This window comes from Myxine glutinosa, unplaced genomic scaffold (assembly GCF_964187855.1).
Source record: "Myxine glutinosa unplaced genomic scaffold, kmMyxGlut1.1 SCAFFOLD_569, whole genome shotgun sequence".
Classification (NCBI taxonomy): domain Eukaryota; kingdom Metazoa; phylum Chordata; class Myxini; order Myxiniformes; family Myxinidae; genus Myxine; species Myxine glutinosa.
Window position 1 is genome coordinate 56,443 of NW_027616666.1, and position 20,610 is coordinate 77,052.

Consider the following 20,610-nt stretch of genomic DNA (forward strand, 5'->3'; position numbering starts at 1 on the left):
AGATAGAGGGTTTAGGTAAATTGTTGGATATTGACATCTGTGGTGCAGGAAGTGGCAATGTATTGCTTTGGAGGGTGCATGAGTCAGTGAATGGCTGGGCGTGTGGGCTTTGTTGGTGCGTATGGTTATTGGGGAACTCCACCACTCGCAGTCTGTCGGGCCAGGTGAGGCCGCAGGTAGGCTCTGGGAGCCAGTCAGAGTAGTGTTCAGTGGGGCCTGAGGATCCAGGAGAAGGACCCGAGTAGCCCAATGCCAGAGAGGGCATCAGAGGGGTGAGAGAGCCAGGAGGGGCCTTCCCCGATTTAGGGTAGTCGCAAGGAGCAAGGTAAGCTCGGGTGGCGACTTCAGTGGCGGAGGTGCGCAGGTAGGTAGACTTGCTAGTGGAGCCACACGACCCAGCCCCGAAATTGAGCAAAGGCACAGTAGTGAAAAATTGGGGAGTGAGACCAAAATTCGTAGGGCACCACAGGGTGGGTCAATGGGAATTGGTTTTTAGAACCGCATAGTTTAAAGATGCCGATTGGCAGGGCAAGACCCCGGGTAGTTTAAGAGTTAATGTTATTAGAGTATAGTTAGGATGAGAAATCTCTTCGCACCATCCACATCCACTCACCAAGGGAGATGGAACTCCACACCAGGTTTTGTGAACGATTTGAGTGGGTGAGACGCATCTCGACGTGATTTGACAATGTGTGTAATTCCATCTCTTCTATCTTGGGAGGGATTAGGAAACAAATTTGGTTTAGAGGGGGATATGGGAGACAAGACGTCGTGACGAATTTGTAAATTGTAAATACAGGGAAGGGCAAGGGTAGTGTAGGCTGACATGGGGGGTTACAAACGGTTAGGGACAAGCTTGCTCTGGCTCGCTCTCCCGTGCCCCTCATGTTGCATTGCCTTGTTTTGTGTGTACCCTTGCGCCCTTGCCTCTGCTAACTGTGCTTTGTCTTCCTCCCCACCCATGGACCCATTTTGGAGGGGAGTGTGCAGGAACCCTGAACTGTGCAGCGGCGCCTGCCTACACTTGTGCGGCGCCCCTGATACCTTTTGCTGAACCAATACACCTTATGGACCACACGTTCTGTGGCCTGGCATCTTTGCTGAGCGGTCATTTGTTGCAAACGTTACCTTGCACCTGCGGACCACTTTTTTTAAGTGGCGTCGATGTCACGCAGTCGGACCACCTAAGATTGGCCCTGCTGGAAATAAAAACGAACACGGTTTGTACATTTTATTCTGGTGTGTCAGGAAAGAAGACCTTTAAGTTTTATTATGGCACACCGAAGACGAAGCAGGAAGCAAGAAGATGCAGCCAAGCAGCAGCCAAGCAGCAAATGTGACATTTAAATATGACATTTTGGAATGGTGAACTGTGCATTTTTGTGTATTGGTGTATTGGTGCATTGCATTGCATTGTTGCTTCTCCCCTCCAAATTTCTTTCGACAAAACAACAGGTCCTGGGTTATAGAGATGTAAATAATTAGTTTAGTGTTGTAAATAACATGCTCCCCACCGGCTTTATGTTTAGTTTGAGAATCAATTCCGCAATTCGGTTGGCTGTGGGTGTGAGTGTTAGTTAGTACACAACGCAGTAGGTGGGACATATCTAGTGTTGTAAAACTGTCACATACAGGGTGCTACATTTAATGTAGAGGGAAACCACATTTAAGTGTCTCACGTAATTTTAAAAAAAACTAGTCCCGAACCTTTCTCAAAACCGGTCGTTCTCACCTGTGTGGATTCAACTCGGGGACGAGCCTGGCAAGGGAGGGGGGCAGTGCTACAGTTTTGAGATCTGCACATATTGATCATTAAAGGTTAAAGGGTTGCCCCCCATAGTTAGTCCACAAGCAACACGTAGGCCACCTGTAGTATTAGTTATGTCACAGTATGTGTAAGTATAGGCCATTTCCCCTATTGATACCTGCGTTGTGTAAAGACATGAGATTAGGTCCCCTTCATTTTTGCGTCCACCCTCCAATTCCACCTCTATGGGCGTAATTGATCCCGCGCCCCATTTGGCTGCCCGCTCAGTGTTACGCTTTGGCTGCCCGCAGCATTTTGCTGCCCTTTGCTCGCTCACTAGTCGAATAACACGAGGTAGGCCTGAGAAGGAGGAGGAGCGCGAGGTCGGGGTGGGGGCGGCGTCAAGGCGGAGCGTCAGAGGCGATGACGGTAAGAGCCACCAGGCAACCAGGGCTCTAACGGCATGGCATGAGAGGGCGTGGAGAGGCGTGTCTGGTGAGTTCTAGAAGGTTCGCGGGGCGTGCCTATAAAAGTCGATGCACAAAGCCCTTGAACAGGACTGAAGCGGAGGACTTGCGCTGGAGAACCCAAAGGACTCGTTGGGAGAGGGCGTGGTGAGAGGACTGTTTGAGGAGAACTTGACTCGCATCACTCGCTTTGAGGCATTGAACTGTAACTCGCCATCGTATAACGTACGCGCCAAGGAGAGGAAGAAGAGGCGTTAAGTACACGGCTGCAGCCAGACGCGCCGGTGGCGAATAGCGCCTCCTTCAGCCACGCGAGTAAACGCGGTAATACCTGCCAGTGATTAACCGCCGAAGTCCGCTCCCTACCAAATCGCCCCGTATTAACCCTTGTGCGCCAAACGACACGCGGCGAGCTCCCGCCTTCTCTACTTACCATCTGCACGGGACGAACCGGAGACCGGAGGGAGCTGCACGGAAGCCATCCTTGGACGCGGACCATCATCCTGCAGCGGCAAGCCCTATGTGAGTGTGACGTGCCCGTTTGTCCTGGGTATTAAGTTAAGACTGTTTTAAGGCTGCACTGTGTCCTCTTTTCTCTGAACCATTGTGAATAGTGTAAATAAACCTGTTCTTCCTTTTTCCAATTCGACCGCTTCTGTGATTTATCCATTGACTGAGCGTGGCACGAATAAGATCGCTAGAACCGGGTTCACCATATAAAAGGCACGGATCGCGCGTACGCACCGCTCGGTGTCTCAACACTCGCGGTTCGTGAGGGGCTTATTTCCTCGTTTCAGGGCAGCGCGAGTAATTAGGTAATAGCGAACTCTAGTCCTAATACCCTATTTCGCGCTGTCCGGGAAGGACGTCATAGGTCCCGGGTCCCGCCAGGCCAGTCAAAGACAAGGGGACTTATCCCCTCTTGGTAAGGGGAGAAGGCCGGCGGCTAGATCCGCAACAATATATTAAGTTCTGAATCAAAAACAAAGATTCTGTAATATCAACAGTGAAATAAAGAATTGTGGAGACCAAATACTTTTGTCAATTTCAACTTATAGACAAAATTGTGAGTTATTTGACAAAAGTGCAAGGGTACCAATATTTTGGCCACGACTGTAATTATTTAACATTTTCCTTCAATACAATATGGCTGCCACACCATGTGACCAATTATGTTTTCTTGATAATCTTTTAATCGCAATGCCGAGTCAATGACACACGTAAAGTTTTGAGTCAATGGATTTGGTGGTTTGGGAGGTGTTTTTTTTAAGGTTGTAGGTTAAATCCAATATGGCTGCTAAGCCATGTGACCTTTGATGTCATACATGTAATATTTCAATAAAATGGCTCGTAGATCATGTGCATGCAATTTCAGATTTTTAGGAAAAGGCATTTGATTAAAATATTTATGGCTGGTGTGGAAGTGTAAAAATTAATCTATGAATCTAGTGATTTATATGAGCCACAACCTGTCAAGATCGTGTGTTTATAACCTGCTCACCTCGTGTGCAAGTTTTTTTGTGACTTCATACAGAAGTTGAAATTTATCTCCAGTAGGTGAATTATCGCTGGCACCCTGACCAAATTTGTTTGCTCGAGAAAGTAAACTCTTGACAGAGGAAACGTAAGACCACCTCTTGTCATAATTCTGTAGAGAACCACAGAATGGTAAAATCATTTTTTATGTATATTCTATATAATATTTCTTTATGACTAAAGGTGATATGGTGCTTTTAAAATACAATGTTGGATCGGGTTTCCCAAATGATAAATAATTCTGTACAATATCGAATAATGATTCAGAAAATCTCGTTGCGTTATGTTTTAAATACACTCAAATATAGATATAAAATGTTTTTTATATGAGTTCTATAAGCAAGTTGTCGAAAGATTAGGTTTTCTAGGTAAATAATACGGCTGACAGCTAGCGCCACGATGTCTGATCTGGGAGAGGAGCAAATCAGTCTTCATTTGCATTGATTGTTTGCCTTTTTTGCTGAACAAAAAAGGTGAAATCGTAGCTGTTCTCTCGGTCAAATTAACTCAGTATGGAGTATGCAACGAACATTGCTTGATAAGTGAGATGCAAAATACTTGTAAATTATTTTGCAGGGTGGAAGTGTATTCCCTCCCACTTGCATACTTGAAAGTAAATGATTTTGCCTATGTGACCTGTGAGGGATGGGATCCACGTTTCTCCCAAACCACTTGCTCTCATACAAGTTAATCTTTTTGCTTCAGCAGGGGAGCTATCTCTGGCTTTTTGAGTTAAAAACTGTGGGGAATTCCCACTAAGTCTCTTTCCAAAAGCAATAATTTAAACACTGAATCAAATAAATCCAAATGAATGAGTTGAGAATAAATGAAAGCTTATAGTTTCTCAGGGTTTTGATCAAAAGTTAGTCTGCATTCAAGAAAGAAGGTGAAAATAAATCCTAAAAGCCGATCCCAAATAACCACCACGTGAATGCAATTCCTTTTTGTAACGGTATATATACACAAGTTTGTACTTTTTCTTATACTACACAATATATATCCATATGTTCTATAATATATATATATATATATATATATATATATATATATATATATATATATATATATATATATATATATATATATATATATTAATATATATATATCTATCTATCTATAATGCCAGTAATCTCTGTGTGATGTGTGTGTGTCGTCTGTGTGTGTGTGTGTGTGTGTGTGTGTGTGTGTGTGTGGTGTGTGTCTGTGACCGCTGTTTCTCGACAACCACGGGTCCGATATACTTGCAACTTGCCAGGTATATTGCTGGGGACCCGAGGATGTGCCTTTTCAAGGTTTCATATTAATCGGACAAGTAGTTACCGAACTATGTCCAAAAAACGATTCGACCAATCAGAGAGCAGCGAGCTATCACGTGTGCCGAACGTGGCGAACAGACTCTGCCTCGGACGGCACATTTGAGAGCGTATTCATTTATTTCACGTTGGCAAACTATGTTGGCGCTATGTTGGCGTTAAACTATGTTTTAAAACTAATTAAAACTAATTTGCGATTCTTTCGCTTTCCTGCGCGTTTGTGCACGCTATGGCGATTTCTTTACCAAACTCCGCAAGCCGTTCGCTTTGGACCAAACCATTTCATGTAAATAGAGGGGGGGGGGATTGTCACCGTACTCGCAAGCCGTTCGCTTTGGACCAAACCATTTCATGTAAATAGAGGGGGGGGATTGTCACCGTACTCGCAAGCCGTTCGCTTTGGACCAAACCATTTCATGTAAATAGAGGGGGGGGATTGTCACCGTACTCGCAAGCCGTTCGCTTTGGACCAAACCATTTCATGTAAATAGAGGGGGGGGATTGTCACCGTACTCGCAAGCCGTTCGCTTTGGACCAAACCATTTCATGTAAATAGAGGGGGGGGGATTGTCACCGTACTCGCAAGCCGTTCGCTTTGGACCAAACCATTTCATGTAAATAGAGGGGGGGGGGGGGATATAATTTTAGATATAGATATAGTACGGGCATGCCCTAGTATCTATAATTCCACTAATCTCTGTATGTGTGTATGTGTGTATGTGTGTATGTTTGTCTGTGACCGCTGTTTCTCGACAACCACGGGTCCGATATACTTTAAACTTGCCAGGTATATTGCTGGGGACCCGAGGATGTGCCTTTTCAAGGTTTCATATTAATCGGACAAGTACTTACCGAGCTATGTCCAAAAAACGATTCAACCAATCAGAGAGCAGCGAGCTATCGCGTGTGCCGAACGTGGCGAACACACTCTGCCTCGGACGGCACATTTGAGAGCGTATTCATTTATTTCACGTTGGCAAACTATGTTGCCGCTATGTTGGCGTTAAACTATGTTTTAAAACTAATTAAAACCATTTCATGTAAATAGAGGGGGGGGATTGTCACTGTACTCGCAAGCCGTTCGCCGTTCGCTTTTGCGTTGCGAATGGACCAAAACATTTCATGGACCAAACCATTTCATGTAAAGCGTTCGCCGTTCGCTTTGGCGTTGCGAATGGACCAAAACATTTCATGGACCAAACCATTTCATGTAAATAGAGGGGGGGGGGGGGGGGATTGTCACCGTACTCGCACCCACGTACCCACGTACCCACGTACGGGCATTGCACCCACGTACGGGCATGCCCTAGTATATATAACTGTAAGAAATAGTAGAAACTCCAAAGTACGAGCAGGGCGTCTCATTTGTATTGAATATATAATCGTCAGATTAAATAAGACGCGGACGTAGCTTCAGGACGTCGATCTTTAATTGTCGACCAAGCTTTCGACCAACAAAGGTCTTCTTCTGAGTCAGCCCCAAGTTCAACGGAAGTGCCACATGAGTGAGAATATATATATATATATATATATATATATATATATATATATATATATATATATATATATATATATATATATATATATATATATATATATATATATATATATATATATATATATATATATATATATATATATAAACCACAGTTTGTGTGTGTGTGTGTGTGTGTGTGTGTGTGTGTGTGTGTGTGTGTAATGTTACCGATAGACTCCTAAACGGAGAGGCTCACGTACTTGATATTTGGCACAGACATGGCCAATGGCCATTGAGCCTGGGAAGAACATGGCCGACCTAAAAAAAATTATTTCATAATATTTTTTTACCATATTTTTACCTCAGCGCATTTCAGCGAGGAATATTATGCAGTATGGAGTATGCAAATCTGACCGGTGTCTGACCGGTGGCAGAGCAGCGCGCTGATTCGCTCAGAGCGATCACGTGATGTTCCTTGCCGCCATTAACTCAGTTACACGTTCACACGTATTTCAGAGCGAAAAGCAATTGCATTTTTTCACATTTCAGCGAGGAACATTGACATTCACACCACATAGGTTTATTTTCTTCATCTTTAGATCCATATTTTTTCAGGTCCGGTCAGATTTTCACATTGCATTTTTTCACATTTCAGCGAGGAACATTGCCATTCACACCACATAGGTTTTTTTTCTTTCATCTTTAGATCCATTTTTTTTTTCAGCGAGGAATATTATACACGGAATCTGAATCGGTGGCAGAGCAGCGCGCTGATTCACTCATTCGCGCTCATTGATGACGATCACGATCACGTGATGACGTGATCACGAATGATGTTCGTGACGCGAACACGTGATGTTCCTTGCCGCCAGAAACTCACAGCAAGTAGCATATATTTTAGCATGATTAGCATGATTTAGCTTAGACCTCTATATATATAAAACACAGTTTGTGTGTGTGTGTGTGTGTGTGTGTGTGTGTGTGTGTGTGTGTGTGTGTGTGTGTGTGTGTGTGTGTAATGTTACCGATAGATTCCTAAACTGAGAGGCTCACGTACTTGATATTTGGCACAGACATGGCCATTGAGCCTGGGAAGAACATGGCCAACCTAAAAAAATTATTTCATAATATTTTTTTACCATATTTTTACCTCAGCGCATTTCAGCGAGGAATATTATGCACGGAATCTGACCGGTGGCAGAGCAGCGCGCCGATTCGCTCAGAGCGATCACTTGATGTTCCTTGCCGCCATTAACTCAGTTACGCGTTCGCACGTATTTCAGAGCGAAAAGCGATTGCGTTTTTTCACATTTCAGCGAGGAACATTGCCATTCACACCACATAGGTTTTTTTTTCTTTCATCTTTAGATCCATATTTTTTTCAGTGAGGAATATTATACACGGAATCTGAATCGGTGGCAGAGCAGCGCGCTGATTCGCTCATTCGCGCTCATTGATGACGATCACGTGATGACGTGATCACGAATGATGTTCGTGACGCGATCACGTGATGTTCCTTGCCGCCATAAACTCACAGCAAGTAGCATAGATTTTAGCATGATTAGCATTTAGCATGATTTAGCATGATTTAGCATAGATAGTAGCATGTTTCACATAGATTTTTTTTCAGCGAGGAATATTATACATGGATTCTGACTGGTGGCAGAGCAGCGCACTGATTCGCGCAGAGCGATCACGTGATGTTCCATCCCCGCCGCCAGTTGGCTTCACTTTTCACGGAGTATGAGCGTTCTATATATTTTCAATTCAGTGCGCCCGACTTGCTCACATACTTGATTTGTGGCATAGACATGGCCATTGGGCCTTCACGGTGTAATTTGTGCGAGGCTTTTGTCCGAGTGAGCTTGAGTCGAGAGGGCGAATGTACGGGTTGGGAATGTACGGGTCTCCCTTCCCCCACCCAGCAATGCCGGTACTGGAGGGCGTCACAGGATCGGTGAGTTTCCAAAATCCGCTTCGTGCTGTTGCGAAGATTCAGGACGATGTCGCGATTGTTGTGCTGCTCTCCGACCATGAGAACTGCAACGTCATTGTTGACTGGCCCTCCCCTTCCCCCCTCCATCCTCCCCTCCCCTCCCACTCCCTTTTCCCCCTCCCCCTCCCTTTTCCCCATCCCCCTCCCTTTTCCCCCTCCCCCTTCCCCTCCCCCCCTACCCCTTCCCCTTTCCCCCTTCCCCCCTCCCCCTCCCCACCCGGCAATGCCGGGTACTTCTGCTAGTATATATTATATATATATATATATATATATATATATATATATATATATATATATATATATATATATATATATATATATATATATATATATATATATAGCTACGGTTTTGAGATTTGTACATATTGGTCATTAAAGGTTAAAGGGTTGCCCCCCATAGTTAGTCCACGAGCAACACGTAGGCCACCTGTTGTATTAGTTATGTCATAGTATGTGTAAGTATAGGCCATTTCCCCTAGTAATATCTGCGTTGTGTAAAGACATGAGTTTAGGTCCCGTTCATTTTGCATCCACCCTCCAATTCCACACTTTTTTTTTGTGTTTGTATACTGAATCGAGGCTCGTGAAAGAGCTAACATTTATTTCACAAACAAATCAACCAGACAAACAAAATATACAAAAAGAGGGAGCAGAAGACAAGATGGGGAGAGAAGGGGAAGCACACAACCACAACATTTGAGAGCAGGGAGAAGTGTGGGAGGGAGAGGGCTTGGGGCAGGAGGCGTGGGAAGGGGTGGGGGGGGGGGGGGGGGAGAGGTATAAAACACAAGGGGACCGAAATTAGCGGGGGTAGAAAAGATCAAGGTTTTGGATGGGGGAGGATAAGAGATGGTGGTGAACAGCTGTTTTAAAGACCTGGAGGGTGGAGTGGGATTGAAGAGAGTGAGGGAGTTTGTTCCAGAGGTGGGAGAAAAGAGGAATGAAGGAGTGAAGGTGAGCAGAAAGTCTTGATTTTGGCAGTTTAACCATAAGAGGGTTGCAGGCAGATCTTGTGCGACCTGTAGGAATATTTGGGGGACAGAGCCCAGAGAGAGCTGGGGGGGCAAGGCCAGAGAGGAGTCGGCAGAAGACGGAAAGACCACCAACCTGCCTGCGGTGAGTGAGTGAAAGGCCCTTGGAGTTAGCTTCATCGCGGGAGATTCCAATGATTCTGAACGCTTTGGTTTCAACAGCGTGAAGACGAGCTAGGTGTGAGGCAGGAGCACCAGACCAGAGGGGAGAGCAGTATTCCATAGAGCTGCGGATGAAAGCCTTGTATGTGGTGAGGAGCTCAGGTGTGCCAAGGAAGGACTTCGCACGACGGAGGATGCCCAATCGGCGACTGGCTTTGGAGGCCAGATTTGAAATGTGATTTTCCCAGGAAAGATCATGGCAAATAGTGAGACCCAAAAGCTTGAGTGACAGAACTTCTTGGAGAGGATTATTCAGAAAGTGGATGGGAGGGTTTTCCAGTCGGTCTTTTTGGAGAGACATCGTAAGAGTGTGAGATTTATCAGGATTGAAGGACATGTTCCATTTGTTTGCCCAGTCTGTCATATTGTCCAGGTCTGCAGAGAGTGAGGAGGCTGCAGACTGCCAATCTGAGGGATGAGGAATGGAGCGACAGAGAGTAGAGTCGTCAGCAAAGAGATAGAGAGGATTTTCAAGAGAGTCAGAGAGATCATTGATGAAGACCAGAAAAAGCACAGGGCCCAGAACACTACCTTGGGGAACTCCAGCCTGAACAGGAAGAGGAGATGAGAGAAACCCATTCAGGGCCACACGTTGACTACGACCAGAGAGGAAGTCCGCCAGCCATGCGTGGAGATTTCCATGGATACCAAAGGAGGAGAGTTTGGTGAGCAGAGCAGGATGCCAGACCGTATGGAAGGCACGTGAAATGTCAAGGGAGACAGCTCTAATTTCCTGTTTGGCGTTGAGGACCTCCATCCATTGTTGTAAATTTGGTTTGTAAATACAGGATGTTGATATTGTTCACTTGGTTTGTCGATACTGGATGTCGATAATGTATACTGCGCATACTGCTGTGTATTTGGTGTATCCTTATGATGTTTTCTTTGATGTGCATCTCTACTGTACCAGGATTTTCACTTAGGACTTTGATTTAGGATTTTGTTGTGTATCTTGCAATGTGCTTTTTCGTGATTTGCAGAATGTTCTTCTTGGTTTGATAAGAGTTGTTGTTTCATTGCTGTGTATTTCCTTGTAGATTCAGTATTTAAAAAAAAAAAAAAAAGTGATATCCTCCTCGGGAATTAAAACTTGTGATCCTTCTTCTGACAAAAGGTTTTGGACATTGAATTCTTGATTCATCAATTACATACTGTCCAAAATATCCACAACACTGGTATACCACTTCACTGATGATGTCATAATTATCATGCTTTTGTTCACCATTTAGATTTTAGAGTACTTGGCAATGTGATAAGTTTCAATTTTTTCCATTCAGCGGTTTCCGAGAAATGTATTTTTAATTATTTGCGTTTAATTCAAGATGGCTGCCATAACACGTGACCTACGACGACACAATTATCAGAAAAACATTCTACATTGGTGTCGCTCCTGCCATGAAAGTTTTGTCTCAATTGGACATGTGCTTGCTGAGAAAAACGAGCTTTCGCCCGTACGGACAGACATATGTACGGACAGACGGAAAACCCGAAAGCATAATGACTCCGGCCACCTTCGGGGGCACAGGCATAAAAAAAGACATAAAACGTCACAGCCCCCGTGGTTTTAGTGATTTTGCTGTGCGGAGTTAAAGGCCGTCAGGGCAGGGAGGCTGATTGCAGAACAGGTTCAGAAGGAGGAACAGAAGTATAGGAGATTAACAAGCCAGGTGGAGTGAAGATCGAAGGAAGGTGGAGGTGTATATAAGCACTTTTGTTAGCATGGGAGGAGGGAATCCTTTGTTTTTTGTTATTCTCTTTTTTGAAGATTAGGTGAATATCCTATGATGCCTTTCGAAAGGAAATGGCCGTTCACCTGGCAACATTCTGTCCAGAATTATAAATTTCTGATAAAGTTACCTTCGCTACCAAAGGTGGATGGAGCTTACGTTTTCATCCCTGTCTGTTTGTTACTTGCCGGAAAAGATTCCGGCAAGTATGTTGATTGGTGGATTTGTCTGTCTGTCTGTTTGTCTGTATGTTTGTGCGCAATTTCTTGAGCGCCATGTCGACATAAACTGGTGGAGAAAAAAAAAAATGATGACGTCATTGGTCACGTGGTTCGGCCGCTATCTTTGAAAAACCGAAAAACTTTGCACCTCTACATCTCTGAAAGTGCTGAATAGAAAAAATTGAGACATGGCTCATTGTAAAGAACTCTCCATGGGGAATAAAATATTTTAATGATGATGTCACATGCACCTCAATCATGACGTTGGGGCGGACACAAAAGCCCACTGGCGTGGTGACATCATTCCGCACACCAAGTGGGCGGTGGCCACGCCCAAGGGGTAGGCGTGGCCTCATGATATACACCGGGCGCGCAGCCCGGAGCGCGCCAGTGTTACAGTGAGCTCCTGAAATAAAGACGCTTATAAGTTACCGCTTGTCCGCTTCCTCCTTGCTCGCAAGCAGCGCGCGTAACACCGCGCTTTACTGGTGACCCCCTCGACGTTGGATCTGCCGGAGCGATCCTTCCACATGCGACGCCATTGCCATGGCCAACCTCATCAAACTTCCCGAATTTTGGGAGGCTCAGGCTGAAGTCTGGTTCGTCCAGGCCGAAGCCCAATTTCAGCTTCGGCGCCTCACCGGCGATGACACGCGCTATTGCCACGTCGTCGCCTCCCTCGGGCCCGGCACGGCCGCTCGAGTTGTGTCCGTCCTTCGCCACCCACCGGACGGCCACAAGTACGAGGCACTCAAGCGGCTACTCCTAGCCACGTTCAGCCTCACGGACGACGCACGGGCCGACCGCCTCCTGGATCTCCCCGAGCTCGGTGACACGCGCCCGTCGGTCCGAATGGACCATATGCTGTCACTGTTGGGCGACGAAGCCCCCGGTTCTCTATTCCGGGCGCTTTTCCGTCGCCAACTTCCAGCGCAGGTTCGCCTCGCGTTGGCCGGGACCGGGCTAACGGAACCCCGAGCATTGGCAGCCGAGGCGGACAGGTACTTCGCCGCTTCGGACACGCGGGCGAGAGTCGGCGTGGCCGTCACGGCCCTCGAGGCTGATGCTGCTGATGCTGCTGATGCTGCTGATGCTGCTGATGTTGCTGTTCCACAGCATCAGCTTATACAGCATACGCAGTATGCTGATACGCACCTCGTGACCGCCGCCACGCCCCGCCCACCGCCGCGGCGAAAACCGCCACCGCGGGGAAACCCGCCAACTCCACCGGCCTGGCGGAGCCAGCCGCGCTCCTCCAGCTCCACCACCTGGTGCTGGTTCCACGCCAAGTTCGGCCACGAAGCTCGGCAGTGTCATCCGCCATGCTCCTTCAACAGGTCGGAAAACGCCCGGGCCGGCGCTCAATAGTGGCGATGAGCGCCGGCCGTTCGAGCAGCCTGCTGTTCATAACGGACACCTTCTCTGGGCGCCGTTACCTGTGCGACACGGGAGCGCAGGTGAGTGTCGTTCCCGCCGGCACGTCAGACAAGCACGCCATGGGTGGGGGCCCCGCGCTGCTTGCCGCGAACGGGACGCCCATCCGTACGTATGGAAAACGCTGCCTCTCTCTGCGGTTCGGAGGGCAGGTTTTCCGATGGACGTTCGTCACCGCCGACGTGCCCATGGCACTGCTTGGCGCGGACTTCCTGTGCGCTAATGGGCTCCTGGTCGACGTCAAGCGCAGACGTCTTGTCCAGGCCGACGGCACCATGGTCCGCGGCACAGCAGCGCTCCGCTCTGCAGGAGACCGCCCAGAGGTTCGCCCCGGTGCCAACGGCATGCCACGGGCACCCACCGATGCACGTCGCCCCGGAGATTCGCACGGCGGAGTACGTCTTCGTCCGCCACGATGCCCACCGGACACCACTGCGGCCCCCATACGACGGGCCTTTCCACGTGCTGGAGACCGGGGCGAAGCACTTCACCCTGGACATCAGCGGTACTCCTGACCGCATTTCAGTAGACCGCCTCAAGCCGGCCCACCTCGACGTGGACCATCCACCGCCAGTGGCCCGACACCCACGTCGAGGCCGCCCCCCTGCGGGCGGACCCCCGGCACCGCCCAGCCCCGCCGCCACGCCGCCCCCCGGTCCTGCACCCATCCCAGGGGCAGCCAGGGGCATCCCACCTGGCATCCCTGCACCCCGGACGCCGCCGATCGCCAGGGGGCGCTTCGGCCGGGTCATTCGTCTGCCCCGCAAACTGGCCCTCCAGGTGCGCGGGGAATTCTGGGGGGGCGCGTGTGGCGGACACAAAAGCCCACTGGCGTGGTGACATCATTCCGCGCACCAAGTGGGCGGTGGCCACGCCCGAGGGGTAGGCATGGCCTCATGATATACACCGGGCGCGCAGCCCAGAGCGCGCCAGTGTTACAGTGAGCTCCTGAAATAAAGACGCTTATAAGTTACCGCTTGTCCGCTTCCTCCTTGCTCGCAAGCAGCGCGCGTAACGCCGCGCTTTAACGTCATAATTCTACAAGTACAAAACTTCATTCAATCAAGATGCAATTTCTTGAGCGCGGTCGGCATAAACTGGTGAATAAAAAAAAATAATGATGACGTCATCGGTCACGTAGTTTGGCCGCTATCTTTGAAAAACCGAAAAACGTTGCACCTCTATATCTCTGAAAGTGCTGAATAGAAAAAATTGAGACATGGCTCATTGTAAAGAACTCTCCATGGGGAATAGAATATGTTAATGATGATGTCGTATGCACCTCAATGATGACGTCATAATTCGACAAGTACAAAACTTCATCCGATCAAGATGACATTTCCTGAGAATAATATAGTTGCCCTGGAATAGACTGTGCCCAATTTTTAACTCTCTTGGCCCAAGGCCTCCATTATGACGTCATATTTCGACAAGTACAAAACTTCATCCAATCAAGATGCAATTTCTTGAGCGCCATGTCGGCATAAACTGGTGGAGAAAAAAATAATAATGACGTCATCGGTCACGTGGTTCAGCCGCTATCTTGAAAAAACCGATTTCTTTGCACCTCTATATTTCCGAAAGTGCTGAATAGAAAAATTGAGACATGGCTCATTGTAAAGAACTCTCCATGGCGAAAAAAATATGTTAATGATGATGTCATTGGTGCCTCCATTATGACGTCATAATTCGACAAGTACAAAACTTCATCCGAGCGAGATGCAATTTCTTTCGCATAATCTCGGAATAAATTAGTTTAGAAAACAAATAATGATAATGTCATCAGTCATGTGGTTCGGCCGCCATATTTGTCCAAAATGGCCGATAAAAAAGTACATTCCGGCATGTCCTCGGTCCCTGACCGATTTTTCATCTGTCTGTCTGTCTGTTGGTTTGCGAACAAAATATCTCAAAAAGTTGTGAACAGATTCGGACGAAATTTAGCAGAGATGTAGCGTATGTCATAAGGACGAAATGATTAGACTTTGGTGAAGATCCGGATTCAGATCCGGCTACTATAATTTTTTAAGTGATTCTTCACCATTGGGAGATCGGGCCAAAAACGATACAAAGCAGGATATCTCACAAAGTTGTGAATGCATTTGGACGAAACTTAGTGGACAGATTGGGTGTCTGACAAGGACAAAGAGATTTGATTTTGGTGAAGATCTGAATATGGATTCGGATATGAGAATTATTTATTTTTAAAAGTGATTCTTCACCATTGAGTGATATGGCCAACCAGGCGGAGGTGCGCTCTCTACTGAGTGCTGTTCTAGTTCAGGGTTGTTTTGGTTGCAGGTTCCAGGTGACCGTTCTCGGGGGTGAGAAGTGAAATCTGGGCATTTTAATAAAAAGTGAAAGTAAAGCTTCTGCAAGATTGAATTCTGCAAAACGGAAGCGGCCGCTACACGTCTTTCTCAGTCGCACGTTTATGTGTGAAGAGTGTGCGCCGAATCTGTAACACGGAAGCAGCCACTACACCTGTTTCTCAGTCGCTTTGCACACGCTGCCATGTTACTTCGGAGCCGCACATTTATATAGGAAGAGTTCGTTAGGAGTCGATCTACTCTCTCCTGGTACGTATAATTTCAACAAAAGCCACATCACTGTTGATATCGGTAAATATTATTCCATCGTGTTTGGAAATTTTTTAAAAACAATATAGCCTATTTTACTCCAGGGGGTCCGAGGATCACCCACCCAAAATATCGTTGCGATCGGTTTAGCCGTTTTTGCGGTACCTTCGAACGGACAGACAGACGGACATTTGATAGACAGACTTTGCATAGACAGACAGACAGATTGGACAGAGTTTGCCACTCTGTCAAAGCGCCTTTGGGCTTCTGGAAAAGCGCTATACAAAATAAATGAATTATTATTATTATTATTATTATGAATTTATCGTAAGATGCATTCTCAGAAAATTACTTTTAAATAAAATACGAGATGGTACGAAATCATTTTCAATTTACATCTGAATTTTGAGAAATTGTGCGTGAGAAACAGGGAACGGGACAGGAAATACCTTTGGGAAAAGACGCTCCATATGCGTCTTTCGGCTGTCTGCATGGTGACCAATCCACGTCACAATGGCATGAAACACAACTTCTTCTTTATTCACATTGAGGGTGTCTTGTGAGATGATCTGATCCAGCTGATCCACAGAAAGTTCCAGAAATTCCTGACTCTTCACTACGTGTTTGAAGTGTACCAATATAAACTTGAAGATGTTTTGCTCAAGGTCTGAACAAAAATACGACTGTGCAAACTTGTATGTTCCGATACAATTATCAGGGCACACCTGACCCTCCAGGAAGTTGCAGCAGAGGTGCGTAACTTTTGAAAGATCAAACTGGGAGGCAGCGGCGAACAATCCCTCCACGTTTTCTTCCGTGATGTGCACAGATCTCATGTATGCAAATTGGATCAGGAAGTGCATGATGTCTGACGTCAACCCCCTGATCACAAACTCCCTTTGCTGTTCTCCATAATATTTCTTGGCAAATAATGTTCTGTGTGGAGGTTCGGGGTTGGAATTGGGAGTTTGAAGCATGAGTTGATGATTATAAAATATATTGTGACAAAATCACTCATCTGCTAGCAAACTTACCTCTGAACTGTCTGGTCATGAGCTACATTCTGTCATCTATTGTGACTGCAATTATCATCTGGCTCCATGGCAACAGAGGGAAAAGCATCACAAAGCACATCATCAAGTGTGATTGTTAAAATGGCGATCATATCCGCTAACATTCTCTTGGGAACAGTTAAAATCCCAGGGTTTCTTTCAAAAAGTAGATCTTTAATCCAGGACCCCAAATTCCCTGTTTGGCTCAGAATGGGATTCATAATCTTTCCTCATTTGGAATCCTCAACTCCATTACTTGTGAGCCTCCAATGGCTGACCAAATTATTGTTGAAATCTGTTGTTTTGGCAAAATAATGATCCAATTCCGATCCTGACCACCTGCCCGCTCCCTAAATTGCCGTCCTTCCTCCCCTTTAGCTTTTCCATGGAAGGCAGTTTTAAATCACTGGTGATTCTATCAGAGTTATAACAGTGCGGTCGGTGCAAAAGAGTCCAGTCGGAAATTATTACATGTACCCGGAAGTAATGTCGATTTTTAAGCTGTGCATTCCTATTTGAAAAAGGACATTACCTTTCCGGTACACCTGATAATTAAATTAGATGTGATAAAATACTGTAAATCGTGACATAAGAATATGAAACCAAAAGTACTTTCTCAGGATTTCCATGACCTCTTAATGATACTTTCGTAACACTTATTATAATAGGAGAAATTTAATCTGTCTTTAAATAATTACAGTAAATCCTTGTTTTATGGGGGTTATGTTCCTGGAAAACTCCTGCAAAAACGAAATCCGTGTAAAATAAGACGAAGAGCCTTTGGGAAAGGGCGGTTACGTTCCGGGCTCAGTCCTCTCACCTATAACCTGACGCTTCTTGTGCTGGAGCGGATTATGGATGGCGGCGTAAAATCTGAGTAAAAAACAACAACAACAACAACAAAACCATAACATGGCGGAAACAGGAGCATTCACTACCCCATGTGTTTTCTGTGCATTTCTTTATTTGGGGGACACTGCGCCCGTTAACACCATAATATCTGCAGTGACGCTACATTGTTGCCTCCACCAAGCTTGTCCAAAACCTCCACTTCCTGTGAGAAAGGCCTCACTTTCCTCGACATTTCTGCACTTGGTTCACCCACGAGCAACAGTTTTCTTCTTGGGAGTCATCTATCTATAATTCCAGTAATCTCTGTGTGTATGTGTGTATGTGTGTGTGTATACGACCGCTGTTTCTCGACAACTACCGGTCCGATATACTTGAAACTTGCCAGGTATATTGCTGGGGACCCGAGGATGTGCCTTTTCAAGGTTTGAAATTAATCGGACAAGTACTTACCGAGCTATGGCGATTTAGCCGTTCGCCGTTCGCTTTGGCGTTGCGAATGGACCAAACCATTTCATGTAAATAGAGGGGGGGGTTCTGTGGTCGTTGCGAATGGACCAAACCATTTCATGTAAATAGAGGGGGGGGATTGTCACTGTACTCGCAAGCCGTTCGCCGTTCGCTTTGGCGTTGCGAATGGACCAAACCATTTCATGTAAATAGAGGGGGGGGGATATAATTTTAGATATATATATAGTACGGGCATATATATAGTACGGGCATGCCCTAGTGGTTAAAAATAAGGGCAATTCCCCTGGGCTCACCTGGGTACCACTGGCAGATGTGGATGACCCACAAATTATGTACATCACCTGTAGAAAGTCTACAACCACTGTCAAAGTTTTCACCTTTTGTTGTTTTGTATTTATTTTGCTTTGTTTTTACCTTTGTTTTTTACCCCATGGACAGGCCTTTTCGTCCGTCCCTCCCTCTCCCTCCCTCTCCCTCTCCCTCCCTCTCCCTCTCCCTCTCTCTCTCTCTCTCTCTCTCTCTCTCTCTCTCTCTCTCTCTCTCTCTCTCTCTCTCTCTCTCTGTCTCTCTGTCTCTCTGTGTGTGTGTGTGTGTGTGTGTGTGTCGCCCCCCCCTGACTTTATGAAGGTGGGGTACACCATCCTGGATGCGGGGGATATCTGGGTCACTCCTTGAATATTGAATGGCTGTCTCTGTGCTGCGGGCTTGTTCAAGAGAACTGTCTGAGGCTGCACAACAACAACAACTATAACTCATTGTGTTATGTAAGTCGACAGACTGTGATAGATTGTTGTACATTTATTAACTCAGGATACAGGCCCGTTTCACAGCATCTGCACTCTGACGTCACTTCCTGAAATTGAAAAGACCCGTTTGAACACGGGGAATTTTTGTACGACCATACATGACACATTGGATCAAAACGTTTGTGGAATTTCCTTTCAATGCTTCGTCTGCCATTTCGAAGTGGACAAACCTACGTGCGCGTCACTAAGCACAGACAAGGCGTTATCCGGGCCAGAGTAGGTAACCTAAAGTTATCCTGAAAAAATAATAATTTACTCAGCGGATAAAGTTATCCAAGCTTTGAGCAAAAGAACCTATCCAAAGGGTAAATGATATCCGCAGGATAGGTGATTTATCCTCTGGATAGTGTTTATCCAGGCCAGAGGAGGTAGCCTAAAGTTATCCTGAAAAAATAATAATTTATTCAGCGGATAAAGTTATCCAAGCTTTGAGCAACAGAACCTATCCAATGGGTAAATGATATCCACTGGATCGGTGATTTATCCTCTGGATAGTGCTTGTCCGGGATTCTAGCAACCGGGCCCAGGTGGTTTGCGTGAAAGGCAATCCATCACTGTGTCGTAGTAGTTCCCTGGATGGATGTTAAACTGGGAGTTCCATCTGACAGCATCAGTTGGTGAACGTTAAACATCTCACGTTGTCCTCTGCGAAGTGTTGGCGAGCTATCACCGGCACCATAAACAAATTACATATTCCACCACTAACCGACAGAGTACTACTTCCTGTATCAGTGGCACAGCCACACTCCCAGCAGGAAATGATGTAAACTCACATCCACGTTCTGCGCACAAAACAAGTACTTTGCAGAATCTAGGTAGGTTTATTGAAGTGAACTCAGACTTTTGTACCTGCTGTAGCTCTGGATTAGACAACACAAAGATATAAACAAGTGACCAGCGAGTACACCTGAACTTTTAAGCTTGTCCCACTTTATCAAAGGTGTGAAGTTTGTTGCTCCTCCCACCTCATCAGCACCTCACTCCTATCCCTTCCCCTGTGGCCACCTCCAAACACCCTCACCTCTATCTCCTCCACCACTGCGCTTCTACAAACCAAGAGATTGTCGATTTGCAGCATCGGATAATAAAGTTGTCAAACGTGCTTCGCAATGTCAGTGTACCTGTTACTCCCTCATGATTTGAGAAACAGATCAACCAGAGATGCGTGACGTCATCAATGATTTGAAATAGACGGAAGTTAAAATGTGTTGTGTAAACTTGCATCAACATCATTGCCACATGGCCCATCATCTTCCCTCTTTCAACAAAACTGTAACTTGTTCTCAACAACATAAACGAACAATCGGTTTGCCTCACCTGAAATAGCCGCTGAAGGTACACATGACGTTCTTGTGTACATTAAAGGTGACTCCATCCACTTCCAAGATGGCGTCACAGAGAAACCCTTCAAGTCTCTGCTCATTCATGGTGTCCCACCATTTCTCTTTCATCTCTTGCGTCATCTCCATGGTTCTGCTGTGAAATGGTGCACATGATCACATGATGATGTGAAATGGACTTTTAGGAGAACTGAAGGAAACATATTTTGCAAAACGAGCTTTTAAAGGACAATATCCGTTCTACATCTGTGTTAAAATAAGGTGAAAGTCTCTTCTCAAGTAAAATGATTTCTCAACCAGACTTTCCCAATCAAAAGGTATAACCGTCGTGGGGAAGGTGAAGCGAGTTTCTGACATGAACTCTTCATCAAAGTCAGGTCTGAGTGTTCGTGTGTGAAAGGG

The 20,610-nt window shown here is 46.1% G+C and overlaps 1 protein-coding gene across 2 annotated transcripts in view; it reads right to left on the reverse strand.

Annotated features, from left to right (window-relative positions):
• Positions 1-20,610, reverse strand: part of LOC137423542 (kelch-like protein 10) — a 54,097-nt gene that overhangs the window by 23,952 nt on the left and 9,535 nt on the right. For both annotated transcript variants that reach the window (XM_068110814.2, XM_068110816.1), the window contains exons 2-3: positions 20,186-20,344; positions 16,140-16,626 (exon numbers count right to left, since the gene is read on the reverse strand). In XM_068110814.2, the coding sequence (XP_067966915.1) occupies positions 16,140-16,626; positions 20,186-20,337 (639 nt within the window). In that variant the 5' untranslated portion in view covers positions 20,338-20,344. The remainder of the gene's footprint in view (positions 1-16,139; positions 16,627-20,185; positions 20,345-20,610) is intronic.